Genomic DNA, 18,424 nt, shown 5'->3' with positions numbered 1-18,424 from the left:
TCGAAGCCAAGATACAAGACGTTTTTCTGTAAAGAACGGATAAGCAAAAGCAGCTCCATATATTTTGCGGACAACATACCTGTCACTCCCAGGGATTCAATATCCACCATCTGCAAAGCATTGAAGCCATGTCGCAGATTTGCGTGGACATTAGAGACGTCTTTTGTCAGCAAGTCAATATATGATAGCAGAAATAGCACGGCTAGGATAGGCCGTAATTGCGAAACAAGAATGCTTTTGTCATTATTGATTTCTTCCAGATTCTGGACCAATCTCTCTTTCGCCGTACGGTAATATCGCGAGTAGGTCGCTGGCTCCAGTGCACACGCACGCTCCAGCTCCAGCGCCACAAACGCAATGACTCCGAACTTGACCATCTCTGAGGTCGATGCCATCGATGTCAGCTCCCTCCGCATCCAAAGCCAACGTGCACTCGTTTCCACGGTAGCTAAGATTGGCGGCGCGGCCGAGTGAGCAAAATAATCTGCTAGTTGAGACTCGCTCCATCCGATTGAGAAGCGTGCTGATAGTGTTGGGGATTCAATGTTGTTCTTTGAACGGCGTTCAACGAGAGACCCGGTGCTTGTCGAAGAGCTGGATAGGGGCATTCTCAACGGAGCTGAGATTGGAAGCGACATCTCGGGCCAAGTCATCAGATCTTCCGAGGTATTCATGTCCACGGTGTCCCAATTCGGCGACAGATTTGATGAGAGGTCGTCCCACATGAAACTTGCATAGTTGAAGATCTTGTTAAAAGCCGAGTCATCGGCACTCTCCTGCAGAGGGGTAGGTGTTGTATCAGGTGCGGGCGATGAGGTAGTGGTGGTGACTTTTTCTTTATTCGTTCCGGACTCCAGCTGATCGCGGATCTGGCGTTGTGCTCGCACTTTCTTTTTGTTATTGAATCTTGGAGTTGTATCTTGTTGCCATGAGCAATCTAGCCGCAGCCTCTCGCAGTGGCTACAATTCGGATGCTGTTCATCGCATCGGACTTTCCGACGCCTTTTTATTGAGCTTAGCGTTGTACGAGCACAATGTAAGGGCCCTGACTCACCTACATGTCAGACAGCCATTGCGCGTACGAGGACGATGGCGCCTGTTAAGGTCGGTGTGCTGCTGCCAGTGATAGAACATTGTCAATACTGCTTTCCACTTGTCGAGAGACAAAAATTCATTGAGTTTGACAATAATCTGGGGGTTGATTTCCCCCTCACTCGGGAAGTCTCCGGAATTCAACCAGGGATCCCCACACACTCCAAGGCCCACTTCTCCGATCATTCGCGGTATCGGTTAAACTCCTATTCGGGACAAGGGCGAGAACGGATCAGCTGCTGGGATTAATAGCTCCGGATAGGGCTGTGGAAGTGCGGCGTGAGCTATGTTAAATCTGTTTTAAGTACCGGCACTATTTTTAACATTTGTTCAAGTAATTAAGAAATAGAATTTGTTAATAGATGGTTCTTAATTGTACAAAATCTAAATGTATTGTAGCCCTTCGCCATTCTGTCTCGGAGTCTATCGATCGATAAATGATTTGTGTGGTGGTCATCCCTTATGCAAAGGCTATTTTAGGTGTTTCTATGCAAAGCATATTAGTATTTTGATTAATCTTTGTTAAGCAGCGAAAAACATACTTGAACACAGTCCAGGACAGGAATCCTTGGCTCTGGGTGTAGCAGCCGTTGCCACCAGACTGGTGAAAGTAATCGCATCCTCCACCACTCGATCCGATAAACACCATGTCCTGAGCCAGATCGCTAACTTTGATTGAGTTGGCGGTTTTTCCAGTCGTCACACAGCCAATATCTCCGGTGTCAACTATGCTGTAGCCATTCTCTGAGCACTCGGTGTCGGTGTATGCTGTGACGTTCCAGGCAGCGGCCATAGAGGCGGAGGCCGCCAGGATAATAGCAGTGCTGAACTTCATGATGAACGTTGGTATGAGAGGCTGGTCCTGGCGACTTTACTCTGAATATGGTTGATTAATTTTGAGAATGATGGATTTTTGGGATGCGACCACTGCCCCTTTTATACCTCTGACCTTGACTATGACGCTCCCAGCCTCAAAGAGCTCAGCTACACTTGGCCACCTGCTTATCTCTTGGCAAACAAACCAATGTCCAGATAATCAGGACCCAAGGCACCCTAGCAGTTCCCCAATGTCTCGGACAACTTCATTCATCTCATTAATGCATTGGACCATCTAAGTAAATGTTTCGAAGACATTGTATTTTTAGATCCGATGTGGGAGGCCTGAACGTCGATCTCCATAGGGCCAGTTCTTGTTGACGTCAATAGTTGGCACCTGACGCATATTTCTGAAACTAGTGTACATTCAAAAAATATCAAGAATATTGAGTTCGTGTAAGCCGTTTGAATTCCTATTCATTGATGCGCACGTCTAAATTTAGTCCATGACATCGTAACATACCTGATGCGAAGGAAGGGTTGCATCGTTATGTATTCATTCCCTTGCCTGGCGGCGGATATTTGGTTCTATTTCAACAAAGTTTTCAAACACCATTTGATCGTTAAGGAACACAACTAAATAGCCTTGTTTATAATTCCTGTCTGAACGATTATTGTTAGTACTTTGATGGCAGAGTTCCCAAAAGGGTTAGCACAATCATGTGCCTCGGAGAATTCGATTCCCCGTTCCGATCGATATGGAGCACTGAGCTCTACTGGAATACTTGGTTTCCCCCGTACACCTTGCAGGACTGCATTACCCGGGATAAAAACATCAATTTTCTTAATTAAATAATGTTTTGGACTTCTATAGTCTAGGGGTGGGGCATTATGGCCGTTGGTGTGCCGAAGAGCCTCTCGGGACCCATCTCTGTCACCCAATTTCTCGAGCAATTCCAGAGCTCGTGGGCTGCCTCGCGATGGGTGGAGCTTCGCCGTATACGAGAAGCTCAGAGTATAAATGAAAACGGATTGAATTCAACAGCCAGGAGTCATGCCACTCCCCGTTTTCCACGCAAGCTTGGTTTGTCCTTTTGTCAGTCTTGGTTTTGTCATGGCTCTCTGACCATGAACCCAGGACTCGCGGTCAGCGGCGGCGCTGATTCCATGGCTCTAGCCTATCTGTGCCGGCAGCTGGAGATCCACTCGGATAGTATCGCAGACGATGCTATATCCGTGACTGCGTTTGTGGTCGACCACCGCGCCCATGCGGAAAGTAGCCGCGAGGCAAGGACAGTAGCGAGCTGGCTCTCTGAACTGGGTATTTCCTCCGCGTTACATGTCGTAGATTTCTGCGTCGATTGAATTCTTTTGGCTGACTGGTATTTTCAGGTATAAAAACTCAGATCCTCGAGCTAGACTGGTCCCAGATTACCCTCGGTGAAGAACGAGCATTGTCGTCCAAAAAAACTTCGGGTGCATCGATTCCATCCGCTTTTGAAACCTATGCTCGTACGCTCCGCTTTCAGGCTCTGGGTACTGCTTGTCGAGACAGCCAAATCAAGACACTGCTTATGGGCCATCATCAAGACGACAATGTCGAAACAGCCATTTCTCGCTTGGCCTCCGGGGCACGAGGGATTGGTCTCACGGGAATCTCGCCAATAGCCCATATTCCAGAATGTTATGGCATATTTGGAGTATCGGAGAGCGGGTCTTTCATGAAGGCTCCCGCACGCCAGGACAGCGCTTCTCGTGTGCAAGTTCGGGTGAACGATCGCAACCGAGGGACCTTCAGCTCTGGACCTTCAGCCAAAACAAAGCCACTTCATAGAATTGCCAAGAATATGATGCCCAACCCATCCATCTCATCTGGTGGCATTCTCATCTGTCGTCCGCTCCTCTCATTCCCCAAAGCCAGTTTGCTAGCGACTTGCCATGAAAACAATGTCCCCTACGTCTCCGACCCTACAAACTTCGATCCCACTCTCACTGCACGCAACACCGTTCGCAGTCTGCTCGCCTCCGACTCCTTTCCCCGTGCCTTGCAACCTTCTTCAATCCTCTCCTTAATCCGATCGAAACAGACTCTCTTACAGAGCTCAACCGAACTCTCCAACCAACTCCTTGCACGTCAATGCCGGATTTTGGACTTTAATTTCCAAACAGGGGCGGCAGTAGTCTCGTTCGGACGTCCAGCTCCGGGCTTAGAATCTTCTAATGACAGTGTCTCCTCTCTAACCAACCTACCTGCATACAAACTCCGGCAGATCCAGGCTCTCACCCTCCGCCGCATTACGGGGCTAATAGCTCCTGTTCCGGAGAATCACTATCCATTGCCCAGCTTCGAGCCATTTGTCTCACAAGTCTTTCCTCGTGCGGATGATCGAAATGAGACTTCCCGTTCAACCAACGTCAAGAATCAAGAGCGTCGTCCTTTCACACTGGGAGGCGTCATATTCCAGCCTCTCGAGAAGGAACTATCCAGTACGACTGACGCTCAATCCGCGCCTTCAGGCACGCCTCTAGCCCTTGATTCCATGGCAGACAGTGTTTGGTATATATCCCGCCAGCCTACCAGACGCAGTCAATCGGATGTGCCAATTACTCGACTGGATATCCCTGCACTCGAGTCAAATCATCATACATCACAAAAGCACTCTGTCGCGCCTTGGACATTATGGGATGATAGATTCTGGTTCCGGCTTTCCATGACTCCTACCGAAGACCATCCCACCAATAGGCAAACTCCCGACGAAAAAATCAACTTTGTATTTCGAACACTGCAGCCAGGTGATCTTCAGAAGGCTCGCCACGACGGACCCGAGATTTTCCAACCAGCAAATCCTAAGAACTCTAAGCCTGCGATGCGCCTGGCCGGTCTGCGGAAAGCTCTTGCGCAGGAAACTACCGGCTCTGCACGCTTTACTATTCCTCTGTTAACTGTGACAAGAAGCCATGCGTCGGAATCCGTGTCACCAGAAGACGAAGTGGAGGAGCAGCTCCTCGCCCTACCGACTATAGGCTACCGTCTAATTGGGGGCGGGACAAAGCTCGCGAGCAAGATCAATGTCTACTACGCGGGAAGAGAATGGAGGATCACATGGCAATGGATGTATAAAATGATTGACACCGAGACGCTGAGTCTTATGGGTTTGCCGATGGAAGAAAATGCAGTGGCAACGGCTATGATACAGGAAGACAAAACCTAGTTAAAAAAGCCTCGCGAAATCGATCTCCTTGGCTATGCAATGCATGCTTTCAGAAGCCAACTGTGCGTATGGATGGACCCGATGTAAAAAGTGACAAGGCGAAATGAATGCACAAAGTAAAAAAACCTCCGGGCTTTGCAATGAAGGAAATGGTCGAAGGAGAGAGATATGTGTGGTATCACGGTACAAAGAAGAAGAAAGGAGGTAGGTATGTAGCGGTAAAGGGGATAGAAGTGTCGTCAGCATCAAGAGGTCGAATTGTGAGCACACGACCATGCCCAGGATGGCAAAATTCATTGCTCACTGGCTCTCAGCAGAGCAACTGCAGCTTGCTGCGCTCGAAGGCCTCCGATTTCCCTTTTCAAACGAAAATTTTCCTTCTTGACACGGCCAGTTTCATCTAGTGCAGTTGTCAACTGAGATCTCAGAGCATCTTCTGCGCTGCCCGAGCGTACGTCCCGAGCAATTTTACTGAGCTCAGAGTTGAATCGATCATAGAGCGCTTCGTTCTCGGCACTCGCGGCCCGGTAAAGCTCGTCCAGCTTCTTCACGCGTTTCTCACTGACAAGAAGGGATGACTCGAGATCTTTCTCGATTGCAGTGGTGCGGCCATTATATTCGCCGCTCATCATGTCAAGCCGCGCTTCGAGATTTCGCATCCGTGATTCGATAGACGTATTGCCACTCGAAGGGGCGTGGGCAGACTGCATCAAGCCGGATTGCTTTGTTGGTGTGAGCTTCAATGTTCGAAGTTCGTCGTTAAGCGCTGTAAGCTCGTCCCTCAGACCGAGCTGGCTGGTTGTCTGAGCTTTCTTCTCGTTTTGTACGCGATCACGAAGCTTTTGGGGACTCTGCATGCGTAGTTTCTGCGACTTTGACGGCGATGAAGACGAGGACTGCGGCCTCTTAGTATCAGAGCCATTGGTGCTGGGTCGTTCCCGAAGACCTGGTGTCCTCTGTGGAATGCTGGTTGCCCGGGAACGCCTCCTGGATTCTTGGAGCGGCAAGTCTGGAACATCGGGTTTTGTCTTTGCAATGTGCTCCGTCAGCGGCGTCTTGGGATCAATGTTCTCCTTCCGACTCGGAGTACTTGGGCGAGGAGGGGGCGACATTCTCCTTATTGGCGAGCCAAAGCGCGCCGGAGAGCTACTCTTTATGGGCGACGAGCTTCTTGCGGGAGACGGTCGCAAGTAGCTGCTCTGTGGTCTGGATTGTGTGTTGGGTGTGGTTGCCTCTATTTGGGACCGATTAGATGGTGTCACTGGGCGCAGTGGACGAACCGGGGAGATGTTGGATGCATCCGACCCAGCAGTAGGAGGTCGAAAGTCGGACAATGAGCTTCTCCGCTTCCTGCGAATCTTTACCACGCCATCATGCGATATGCCTCGGATGGAGGACAAGGAAGGCGGCTGCTCAACTCCAGTTCCGGGTCTTGAGATCTGCTCCTCGGATGCAAAGCCATGTGGGTGATCGCGTGAGGAAGGCCGCAGAAGCCCCAAACGCACATCCAGATCAGTGGACTTGGACCGAATCAAAGATCCTTTAGGCGTGCCGGGCTCTGAACCAGCTGGACTTTGCTTCTTGCTCAAGGTTCGCAGGATGGAGGCCACCTTACTCTCTCCTTCATTTTTCGGCTTGTCGTGATGCAGGCTGAATCCGAAGCGTTTTCGGAAGGACGAGGCATTGGAGCTCACAGAGCCGGTGTTATGCGATGGCTTCGTCTGGTCACAAGTCAATGTACCTTCCACAGAGGCTCCGCTAGGAACAAAGTCTTCGAAGAGGCTGTCAAAATCCTCGACCAGTCGATCCAAAAGGGAGACATGTTGCACAGGATCACCTTCCTCTGTCAGCACCTCTGCGAAGGCCACTGTTAAAGCGCCTCGGTCTCCATCGTTACCAGACGCATCCAGCAATTCAGCAAGCAGGCGAATAATTGCTGCCAAGGCACGACGATTTTGAGGGCTGATATCCGCCAAAAACCGTCGAAAGTGCTCGTCAAAGTCGCGTGGGAACATGGAATCGAACTGGTTTTGCAGCAGTTTCAAGGATGACGCATCCAAAACTAAGCCAATATGGCTCCTCCACGCATTTGCCATGAACGTCTCAAAAGCGACAAAGAGAGTATCCACAGGTACTTCCGCTGCTGCTTGTATCTTGCTGGGATCTTCAAGCAAGATGTTATAAAGCTCATTGACAGGTGCTCGGTCGACGTGATCTCGTGCACGAAGCATACGGCCCAGGATATTGCCGCTTCGCGATTGTAGAGACAACACGTAAGCAGCAAGCGTCTGCTCCAAAGAGCCAGATTGGCCATCTGGTCCTTTCGCGACCGGTGGTCCAACAACTGAAATTCGGTTCGAGTCCTCTTCTTTCTCCTTGTCTTTCGCAGGAAACGTTGACGGCATGGTGTTTGACCTCGACAAATTGCCCCTCGGAGGCGGGATTTTGGGAAATTCGCCTGTCAATGTCGCCGAGGTTGGGGCTTTAATGGTAGGAACACTGTCACGCGACTGACTCCCGCCTAGAAGATTTGAAAGGAGTTTGGTTGGGAAGGGAGGCCGGAATCCCCGGGAAGACTTGACGTGCGTGAGCAAGTTGCTCGTAAGGTAGCGAATAATTTCAAAATTCGAATGGATTAGCGGTGCTGTCAAAAACGGATTTGGAGGACCATGCAAAGGCGAAATCAGATTTTGAACTAGATGTTGAGTGTTAGCTGGAGAATCAGTATCAATGTCGTGGGTCAAGCTTACGGCGCTTGGAAAGAGTCGCGATGAAGCTGTCCACGGGAACCATATCTGTAGACACTGAACCGATCACCGAATCGACGTCCACTCTGTAAAGGTCTCCGTTCCGAGAAATTGAAATAATCGCCTCCAGGCTAGTGTTGCTAAGCATCTGGTCACATATTGCCTTGGATGTGTTGAAGACGACACGGATGGGCGACGGCTGGATTTGTTGGTTCGTAGATGGACCCTCCTCAAAGACACATGCGAGAATGCCAACGTTACCCGCCGACCCAGCAGGACTACGCAGAGTCCATTTGCCTTCTTCGCGCTCTTGCTCGGAGAATCGTCCTTCGATCTTTGCTTTGGCAATTTCCTCGATCAATCGAGCGGCTTTACCTTCGTACATGGCGGTCAACTCCAGCGCCAGTAGGTCTCCGCTACGCTGGCTGGTCTTGTGCTTGGCTGAGGCCGGCACGATGAAGAGGATTCGACCACATGGAGACTGCATGCAACGGACTGTATGGAGTTCCATGACTTGGGCAACCTTGAGCTCTGAGGACGGTAACGATCCGGAAACATCATTTGTCGTCGACACGGTATTGTCGATGTCAGCAAGCAAGCTCCGAGCAGTGGTTTTGCTGTCTGCCGGTTTCACCAACATAACCAAACAGTTTTTGTAGAGTAGCATTAGCCCGGCACTAGGACCAGGCGCCTGTGCATCAAGGCGATACGGGGGAGCGACTTCGTGGAAATCAACTGCTGTGATCAGCCGACCCTCGGGGAATGTCTTTGCCGGCCACCCGTCAACAAGTTCTCTCAACCGTTGCAAGCTCTGCGCATGACTCGACGGTGAAGGGTTGTCCAGGGCACAAATATCCTTGATGATGTCGCGCGCCCTCAGTAGATGCCGCACCGCTGGATGAACTAGAGGCAAATTACCCGTCATAGTGTCAATCAACAAGCTATATCGGGGCAGTCGTTGGACAGGTTCCATCAGAAGTGACCGTAGTCTCTGCTCTCCGGTCTCGTAAACCCTTTTTGAGAAACTTGAATTCTTGTCTTTCATGAACGAAGTGAGGATCGGTGTAAACCCTGTATTGGCCCGCATGTAGTCCGCGTATGGCTGCGAAAAGCGCGGCAGCCATTCAAGAAGGGACTTTGAAAAGGCGACGGCACCAATGGGATCCTGGCCTTCCCTTGGCACGTTTCGTTGTGACCCAGATGAAGGGAGTTCGGTATCCTGGCCAATGTCTGACATGGCGTCTTTCTCTGTCTCGTCGAGAACCTGGCGAATGACATTCAAGAATCCATGATTGACTTCCAAGATCTCGTTCAAACATGGCGGAAACAGGCCTTCCAACGCGGCCTCGTCGGGGCTGCTACTCGATGGTTCTCTTTCTTGAGCCTTCTGGCGAAATTCATCTGCTACTTCATGGACAAGGGTGTATAGTTTCGCGACGTATCGTTCCTCGGTGTCGACCAGCTCACACATCGCAAGACGAAGAGCCTCTTTCTGGCTCCTGGAAAAAAGTCTCGACTTGCTGGCATTAGTCGACTGCGACGGGGCGCGCTTCAATCGTGAAGTCGGTAAAAACATCGGTTCCCCCAGCGTCTGTATAAGCGGTGTGTAGGGCCCATAGTCAAGATCCTGGCGCTCCTCAAAGTCTGACTCCGCGCTGCCGCGCCGAGCTTTCTGTATGGTGCCTGCTGGCAGGCAAATATCGACATCAATCCAGGGAACTTTCCGCTCACCAAACGCGCTCCGAATGTCGCGTGTGATTTCCGATTGGTTGTCCACTTTCATCATTCGGTTGGCCAAATCCGCCGCATGCATCTCATCAAATACCTTCGAGGTCTTTCCACCTGTTCGTCGCGCGGAACCCATGAGGCGGTGCTTCACCGGATCGGACAGCTCCGAGAAGTATTTCAACATGCTGACCGCCAGCCCACGACACACTTCATCTCCTTGTTTCTCTCGGGGTAGGTGGTTGACTGCGGCGTACAGCGGCGCGGCGGGTGACACGGTCATTCGAGGATAACTGTGGAATCCAGCTGGGGAAAGGACGTGGGTTTGGATGCGTGAACTGCTAACGGTTGCATTGGCGGTTGCAACGGGGCCGTGGAAGATCAAGACGGAGGACAGGCAGCTATCGACGGCGTGGTAGAGAGTGAGTTGCTCCAACGGCAAGTCCGCCAGCGGGACGCTGGTGGGCGCCGCTGTCGCCATAGTGAATTGCGCGGTATCGCGCGCAGAAGGAGTGACCGGTGGTTGGTAGTGGTGGTGATGTTGTTGTTGTTGGAAGGTACGCGCGGGGGAACGAGTGGGCCCTACCAAACAAAGTAAACAAAGGCGGATCCGATCTATAAATACTTATATACTACTGTCACTGTGAGAAAGTCACTGGAATTATATTTTTTAGCCGTCAAATGTCAAACGCGTCTCAGCACAACAAGTGCCGGGTTCTGGTCTCGACCAGTTTTGAAACCTGAATTGACTACAGCCGTTAAAGCCGTTAGTTACTCGGACTAGTGTTGAGAAACAAAGGACTTATCAGCGAGCAACAATGGTTTACCTAAAAATAATATTCTGAAGGGTCAGTATGTGAGTATATAATTGAACCAGCCATAGCTAACTCGGTCACATAATAAATATCCAAATTTAGGAATGGGATCAAATCAAATGCTCAAAAAAAAAAAAAAAAAAAACTTCTCCTCCAGTATAAGTGTCTTTGTCCAGTCTCTACGAGCCTCCTTTTATGAATCCCTAACTATTTCCTATAATAACACTAAACTATCAACAACCACTTGGGCAACAACAAATAATCCATCCCATCCATGGATCGCATCCAATACAGGTCCTGACAGCATTACTGCCATTTCGATCAATCGTTATCCTTATATACCGGTATTACCGTTTCCACCCCCCTGATGCCCCGGGCGGTGAGTCAACCAAGCGGCGCTAATCCCAGACAGGCAATCAGCATTCAAAGACCAGCGTGTGTTTCTGCCATCGAATTCCCCTTCTTCACCCCGGCTCGAGATGCTGTCCGGCTCACCCCCAATGGCATCCTCTGCATTGGCAATTGCCATCGATCCGGTGGCCCTGGTGACTACCGAATGCATCACTGTCACCTCGTCCATGCGGAAGCATGCCCGCTGGGCACACTCGTCCGTCTCCGCCATCCTCGGCGGCAATGGGGGGTCCCGCGTCTACGGCGACACCTCTGCTCCCCCAAGTCCTCGAAATGGACGACCGTCATCTCGTCTCGATGATGACCATGCCTTGGCCAACCGCTGGGGCCTGCGGGGGAAGAAAGGGAAAAGCATGCAGGACAATCCGTTGATATCAGCCTTTACACGATTGCGGAGTGACCTCAAGGGCTGCAGGGATATCCACACCTTTGACACGACGGCCCTCCTCCACCCCTTCCTGCAAGTCATTCGCTCTTCGTCGACCTCCGCCGCCATCACCTCCCTTGCCTTGAACGCCGTCACCAAATTCTTCTCGTATAACATCATCAACCGGGACTCGCCCCGGCTCTCCATGGCGATGCAGCTACTCTCCGCAGCAATCACCCACTGTCGATTCGAAGCCAGTGATTCCTCGGCGGACGAGATTGTTCTGCTGAGAATCCTCAAGTTGATGGAGGGCATGCTATCTCGGCCCGAAGGAGAACTGTTGGGTGATGAGAGTGTCTGCGAGATGATGGAAACAGGCTTGAGCATGTGCTGCCAAGGCCGCCTGTCGGAAGTGCTGCGAAGATCTGCGGAGATGGCCATGGTCAATATGTGCCAGGTCATCTTCATGCGCCTGTCGCAGCTCGACGAAGGACTGCCCGCAGGACAGGACTCGTTTAGAGACGAAGACATCAAGAAGAGCTCTGTCTCTCATCTGAAAATGGATCCATCGGTAAACGGTCACACCGTGACCTCACAACATCTGTCCTCCATGAGCTCGGATACAGGTGCGGCCGAACAAGACAGCACCAGTCGTGAGGGAACTCCGGAGCAAACAAACAACAATAATCCCACGGCCGCCACCGCGCCGCCAAATCCGGAAGATGATGAGAAAGACGCCCAGCCATATGCCTTACCGTCCATACGGGAGCTATTTCGTGTCTTAATCGATCTCTTGGATCCTCATAACAGACAACACACGGATACTATGAGAGTGATGGCGCTGCGAATTATTGACGTTGCTCTGGAAGTTGCCGGCCCATCTATTGCTCGCCACCCCAGCTTGGCAGCTCTGGCCAAGGACGACCTCTGTCGGTATCTCTTTCAATTGGTTCGCTCGGAGCATATGATGATTCTCACCGGATCTCTGCGAGTCGCCGGCACGCTATTATCGACATGTCGCTCCGTGCTCAAGCTACAGCAGGAGCTTTACTTATCGTACTTGGTGGCTTGTCTTCATCCGCGGGTGGAGATACCGCGAGAACCGGGCATCGACCCGTCTCTCTATGAAGGAGTCCCGCAATCACCGAAATTGGTCAAGCAGCCCCAATCTCAAGCAAACAGTGGTCGATCGACTCCTGTCCCCGTCAAGGATCGGCAGAAGCTGGGACTGGAAGGCGGATCACGCAAACCTGAAGCCCGTGAGGCAATGGTCGAAAGCATTGGAGTTTTGTCGCGGATTCCCAGCTTTATGGTTGAGCTGTTTGTTAACTACGACTGTGAAGTAGACCGTGGTGACCTGTGTGAGGACATGATCGGACTACTTTCACGGAATGCTTTCCCAGACTCGGCGACGTGGAGCACAACAAATGTCCCGCCGCTCTGCCTCGACTCCCTTTTGGGATACGTGCAGTTCATTCACGACCGACTGGGCGATGAACCAGTGCAAGGAGATTATCCTCCCGTGGAGCGCCTCAGAAGCCAGCGTAAAACCAAAAAGATCATCATCAAGGGAGCACAGATGTTCAATGAAGGTCCCAAGGCTGGAATTGCTTGGCTTGCCGGTCACGGTGTCATCGAGGATCCAAACGATCCCGTGTTGGTGGCGCGCTTCCTGAAAGGCACCACCAGACTGTCGAAAAAAGTCCTGGGAGAGTACATCTCTAAGCGTGATAACGGGGAACTGCTGGGAGCATTTGTGGATCTCCTCGATTTTTCTGGCAAGAATGTAGTGGAGGCTCTTCGAGAGCTTCTCGGCTCCTTCCGCCTTCCTGGCGAGTCGCCACTCATTGAGAGAATCGTCACGACCTTTTCTGAGCACTACATGCAAAAGGCCCAGCCTGAAGGTATTGCTGATAAGGATTCGCTGTTTGTTTTGACGTATGCTATCATCATGCTCAACACGGAGCTCTATAACCCCAACGTGAAGTCGCAGAACCGCATGTCTTGTACGGCGTTTGCAAGAAACTTGCGGGGGGTAAATGGAGGTGGGGATTTTGCAGAGGACTATCTCCAAGAGATCTACGACTCCATCAAGGAGAACGAGATTATTCTGCCTGACGAGCATGAAAACAAGCATGCTTTTGACTATGCTTGGAAAGAGCTGCTGTTGAAGTCAGGCACCACTGGGGAAATGGTGGTTGGCGAGACCAACGCCTTTGATTCGGAGATGTTCGAAGCCACCTGGAAACCCGTGGTCGCTACCCTCTCATACGTCTTCATGTCCGCCTCTGATGATGCAGTTTATTCCCGCGTGGTCAATGGCTTTGATCAATGCGCTCAGATTGCTGCGCATTACGGTTTGACGGAGGCGTTTGACCGCATCATCTTTTGCCTTGCCTCGATCAGTACCCTGGCTACCAGCAAACCGCCGAGTACTGCGCTCAATACAGAGGTCCAGGCAGGCAAGAAGAGTGTGATGGTGAGCGAGCTGGCTGTCAAGTTTGGCAGGGATTTCCGAGCGCAACTCGCAACCGTGGTCCTCTTCCGGGTTTTGTTGGGCAATGAGTCCACGGTGAAGCGAGGATGGGAACACGTCGTTCGAATCCTCTCTAATCTCTTCGTGAACTCTCTTGTTCCGCCGTTCGATTCCAGCCTCACGGCGGAGCTTGACATCTCGCCCATCCCACTCCATTCACCATCCCACATAGTCGATCGGGATGGCCGCAGTAATGATACGGGCTTGTTGTCGGCTTTTACATCTTACCTTTCCAGTTATGCGGCGGACGACCCTCCCGAGCCCTCTGACGAAGAACTTGACAACACCCTTTGCACCGTGGATTGTGTTGCCGCATGCTCGATTCCTGAGATCTTGACAAACCTCAAATCTCTCCCTCTGTCGTCATTGGAGACGCTTATGGAAGTATTGCTATCCCATCTGCCTGAAGATAATGCCCCCGCCGTCATTGTTGTCAAGCCAGAACGACCAACTCCTTCCTCCCGGCCCTCGACCAGCAGAGTGGACCCTAATCGACCGAAGTACGACCCTTCAATGATTTTCATCCTGGAATTAGCGACTGTTCTTACCCTACGTGACACGAAGACGCTCGAACTCCTTGGAGAGTCTCTAGCCGCTACTCTCCAAGCGCAAGTGCGTGATGCGAAGAACCTTCACCCATTGGCTCTGTCTCGCATTGTTTATTACCTCCTCAACTTGTTGCGGTTGAGTCACGTATGTGGTCTTTTGAAACTTGGCCAAGATGATTTTCCAGCTAACCTACTTGCAGGACCAACCTTTTATGCGCGTTCCTGTTGTACTCCATGCCATCTCTGGTTTTGACCAGGATGTTTTAGAAACCGTTGCCACCCCGACGGTGAAGGGTCTCTCGCGGTGCGTCGCACATGCTGGCCGGCTGAGGAACGAGATTACCATTTCCCCCGATTTCTGGTCGATTCTACAGAGACTCCACCAGCACGGGGAAGCTGGTCCTATGGTTTTTGAGCTGCTTCAGAACATTGTCGAGTCGATGTCAGTCATTGTGACGGCGGATAACTACGAATTTTCTGTCAGTCTTGCAAAGGACTTTGTCAGCGCAGGGAGTGTAGGGTCCCTCGAAGAGAGGCAGAGAGATGCTCATTCTCGTCGAAGCAAGGGTGTCAAGCAACCCAAGGCCAGGTCGGACATCATTACTCTTCCAGTCAATACGTTGAAACTAACATTGACACAGTGAGAATCAAGCAGTAGCTCGAGGCATCAAGGCCATTGGTCTTATTTATCAGTTGACCCGACGAGTACCAACGCTCATCAAGCAGTCCCATCTTGAAGAGCGCGAAGGCAAGCCCACCTTTGATCTATTTTCCTTTACAGTCGTCTAACTATTTTCGCTCTACCAGCCTGGGCTGCCTATTGGTCTCCTATCTTTCAGTCTCTAACCGGCCAATGTGTCAACCCCTGCCGCGACATCCGCCATCATGCCATCTCCACACTGCAGCGATCCCTGTTGTCGGCGGAGCTGATTGCAAGTGACGACCAGGAGTGGGCTTCGATCTTTGACGAGGTTCTGTTTCCGCTTATCCTTCTCCTTCTCAAGCCAGAGGTTTACCACTCCGATCCCATCGGCATGAGTGAGACCCGAGTCCAAGCCGCAACTCTTCTCTGCAAGATTTTCCTGCGTTTCCTCGACCAGCTTCCCAATCGGGAGGGCATGCTTCCTCTTTGGCTCAAGATCCTGGACATTCTTGACCGAATGATGAACAGTGGCCAAGGGGATAGCCTTGTAAGTTTTAACTGGCTGTGTCCTTTTGTCCTGTACGCTCTCTAACAATCGCTCTTTTCTCTTTGCAGGAGGAAGCCATTCCTGAAAGTCTCAAGAACATTCTCTTGGTTATGGCTGACGGTGGCTACCTCGTGCCTCCGTCCCAAGACCCCAGCAAAGAAGAGATGTGGCTTGAGACCCGCAAGCGACTTGGCCGCTTCCTTCCCGATCTCTTTGCTGAGATCTTCCCTGAGTCCGCCAAAGAACCTGAAAAATCTCAACCAGGTTCCGCTGTACCATCTCCGCCAAAGGTGAGCAGTGGAGATGGTGAGACTGATGAGAAAGAGGATGCCGCGCTCCCGCCAACAGGCGAATCTACCGAGACAGAGGCTGTTGCTACTGGTGAGGGTGACATAGTAGAGGAGCCCAGTGCAGCTGCTGAGACCGAGCCGGCGCCGCAGGACGATTTCTCATAATGGAACTGAATGTCTGATACTATGCAGTCGGCTTCTTGTCTTTCTATATCCTTGGGCGTCTATTGCATGCATTTACATACTACAAAATAGGAATCTCAATTAGATCTCTGTGACGTATAAAAAATCTCCTTCTCTCAATCTGCCTTGATCTTATTATTTTCGGATCGTTTGCTAGAGAACATACCTCATCAGTTTCTCTTCTGGGCATAGTCTTACGCTTTCTCGTTTGTCCCCAACCTTGCTTTAGAGTCTCTCCCGGACTAGTTCTCAGTAGTGTCCTCGGTTTCGAATTCGGTTAACCCCCTGTCGTTAGATGTTGAACATATAGAGCAGATCTTACAGGATTCATGATTAAAAGCTTTAGTTATTACGAAAAGGAAATATTTCATACTTTCATCATTGTTATACACGACATTTTATAGTTCTGTAAGTCCCAGCTCTCTCTATGCTCCTTCCGCTTTCTTGTTGTCCCTGGTCTCATTGTCGTACACTTCATGCGGGCTAAATAGCCATTAGTATGTAATGACACGCTGCTGCAGGCTAGTCGTGAGGCATGGCGCTTGAGCGCAAAATCTTCACCAGGCTAAGAGCAGCGCGCTTTTCTGGAAACATGAAGTTTCCAATCTCAAAAGTTAAACCTCATCCGACTCCGAGTCCGAGTCCTCGGCCAAACCCAACCCCAACTCATCATCGAATTCCCTGAGTCTAGCCGCCAACCTCGCTCGATCTCCCGGCTCAACCTCCTCACCAAGCATGCTGATCAATTGAAACAGCTCGGTTCCCGTGCGCCAGTTGGGCCAATGAGATAATGGTTCTTCGTCTGGCGGCATCGGGTTTTCAGACGAGTGAGGTTTGGGGGTCGAGGACGACTTGTTACCGGAGAGGTCAGGGGATAGGCTAATGATACGAATAACCTTTGTCGGGAAGATGCGAGGCGCGTTCTCGCGCTCGGGTGGGTGTATATCACCCGGAATGTTGGAAGGAGGTTTGCGGAAGCCAAGAGTCTACAATTTCCCCATATTAGTTTCTTTTTTTTTTGAAATTTTGGTGAGTGTAGAACAAACAGTGTAAGTGGTCATAATCGCATCATCACTGAATGCCATGAAGCTGATCGCGACGGCCAGGTGCGCCGCGGAGCTGTTTAGCAACGCGTATGAAGCGCGGGTGGGGCGTTCAACATCTTGGATCCTATTATCATCGTCGAGTGCAACGACATAGGCCCGGTCCTTGATCTCGAACATCAGGCGATGGTTGCGTACTGCCAACCAACCGCCCAGGTCAAAGCTTTCCCCATCCGACTCGCATTCAATGATGGAGCTATGTGCCACGAGGCTTTCTTGGTCGCGAACGGCTTTTCGCCAGTCGTAGCACACGAAAACACGGCCGGCACGGGAGAAACCGACGAAGAGATCTCCGTGCGACATGCCCGCTCCCCATTCGTCTTCCTGGTTGTAGACATGATCAGGATCCTCCGGCGGTTGAAGAGGACCCTTTTCAAGTTGGATCGGCTCCAGACAGTCTTTATTTGAACTCTCTGTATGGTAGCGTGCAGGATCGGCGGAAGGTGGACGGATGTGATATCTGTCTGTGCAATGCGACGGCTGCAATACGCCTAAAAATGCACCCGACTTCTTGTCGTAGGCATAATAGCCTTTCGAGCCTATCGAGTAAATCACCGCATCCTCACTCTGATCAAGATGGCCAACAGCGCCGCGCTCGATCTCCAGGTGGGTAGTCAACTTGGGGGGGCTCTGTGTCATATCATATACGAAGCCCTGGCCCTTGTTAGACACCACGCAAAGGGTCCAATAGGATAATTGAAAGCCTCTTGTCTGGCAATCGTGGGACAAGACCGCAGTGCGTCGGAACTCTCCACGCGAAGTGTCTTCCAGGTCTGTTTGCCAGACCTCAACAGCATCACCTTCGCGATCAAACACTGCCATTCCATCTTGGTACTCTAGATGGGCGAATGGGCGAACAGAGTCCTCATCACGATCCAGCGTGGAGGGAAGTCGCCAGAGCAGACGGCCCGTGTCCATATCAGTGACGTTCAGACCACCAGCATGGGAGGTGGAAACGAATATTCGGCGCTTAAAGTCAGCGCGGAAGCGCCAGACGGGGTCATTGCCTATTTGCATCGCCCACTCATGGACAGCTGGGTGCTGCTTGGCCCAATTGCGAGTAAGTAATGTCTGGTACTTGCATAGGTCTTTCCATGACGCCGTGTTCTCAGATAGCTTGGAGAAGCTAAGGCTGTCGGACAGGAATGAAAGATCGCGAGAAGCTCCCGGTGGTTGGGTGGTTTTGGATTCGGAGGTGTATATGGCTTCTTGGTGAGTGACGTCGATAAATTCGTTCCACGCCTTGGAAACTGCGGTCAGGGATGCGAGGGCTGAGATTGGAGAAAATTCCAAGACTCGCAGGACTATTTCTGGTGGTAGGATGGTGAGAGGGTCTGCCACAACAGTCATGATTTCGTCTTAAGAGATTGTGGAAGAAAAAAGAAAGAA

The 18,424-nt window shown here is 51.2% G+C and overlaps 5 protein-coding genes across 5 annotated transcripts; 2 read left to right on the top strand and 3 right to left on the bottom strand.

Moving 5' to 3' along the window:
• Window positions 1-1,568: 1,568 nt before the first annotated feature.
• Window positions 1,569-1,927, bottom strand: PFLUO_LOCUS5161 (uncharacterized protein; the record flags this gene model as incomplete). Its single annotated transcript, XM_073782583.1, has 2 exons — window positions 1,569-1,578; window positions 1,635-1,927. 2 exons carry the CDS (start codon window positions 1,925-1,927, stop codon window positions 1,569-1,571), a joined length of 303 nt encoding a protein of 100 aa, XP_073639223.1.
• Window positions 1,928-3,036: 1,109 nt separating this feature from the next.
• PFLUO_LOCUS5160 (uncharacterized protein) lies at window positions 3,037-5,120 on the top strand (the record flags this gene model as incomplete). The annotated part of the gene is made up of 2 exons (XM_073782582.1): window positions 3,037-3,229; window positions 3,301-5,120. The coding sequence occupies 2 exons, from the start codon at window positions 3,037-3,039 to the stop codon at window positions 5,118-5,120; spliced, it is 2,013 nt and encodes a 670-aa protein (XP_073639222.1).
• Window positions 5,121-5,413: 293 nt separating this feature from the next.
• On the bottom strand, window positions 5,414-10,073 carry PFLUO_LOCUS5159 (uncharacterized protein; the record flags this gene model as incomplete). The annotated part of the gene is made up of 2 exons (XM_073782581.1): window positions 5,414-7,815; window positions 7,871-10,073. 2 exons carry the CDS (start codon window positions 10,071-10,073, stop codon window positions 5,414-5,416), a joined length of 4,605 nt encoding a protein of 1,534 aa, XP_073639221.1.
• Window positions 10,074-10,886: 813 nt separating this feature from the next.
• On the top strand, window positions 10,887-15,914 carry PFLUO_LOCUS5158 (GDP/GTP exchange factor for ARF; the record flags this gene model as incomplete). The annotated part of the gene is made up of 5 exons (XM_073782580.1): window positions 10,887-14,414; window positions 14,470-14,858; window positions 14,911-15,052; window positions 15,109-15,459; window positions 15,528-15,914. The coding sequence occupies 5 exons, from the start codon at window positions 10,887-10,889 to the stop codon at window positions 15,912-15,914; spliced, it is 4,797 nt and encodes a 1,598-aa protein (XP_073639220.1).
• A 632-nt stretch (window positions 15,915-16,546) lies between these two features.
• On the bottom strand, window positions 16,547-18,385 carry PFLUO_LOCUS5157 (uncharacterized protein; the record flags this gene model as incomplete). Its single annotated transcript, XM_073782579.1, has 2 exons — window positions 16,547-16,918; window positions 16,979-18,385. 2 exons carry the CDS (start codon window positions 18,383-18,385, stop codon window positions 16,547-16,549), a joined length of 1,779 nt encoding a protein of 592 aa, XP_073639219.1.
• Window positions 18,386-18,424: the final 39 nt, after the last annotated feature.

Source organism: Penicillium psychrofluorescens (genome assembly GCF_964197705.1).
Source record: "Penicillium psychrofluorescens genome assembly, chromosome: 3".
NCBI classification, from domain to species: domain Eukaryota; kingdom Fungi; phylum Ascomycota; class Eurotiomycetes; order Eurotiales; family Aspergillaceae; genus Penicillium; species Penicillium psychrofluorescens.
Note: the sequence above shows the minus strand (reverse complement) of the source record. Positions and strands in the feature narration are given on the sequence as shown.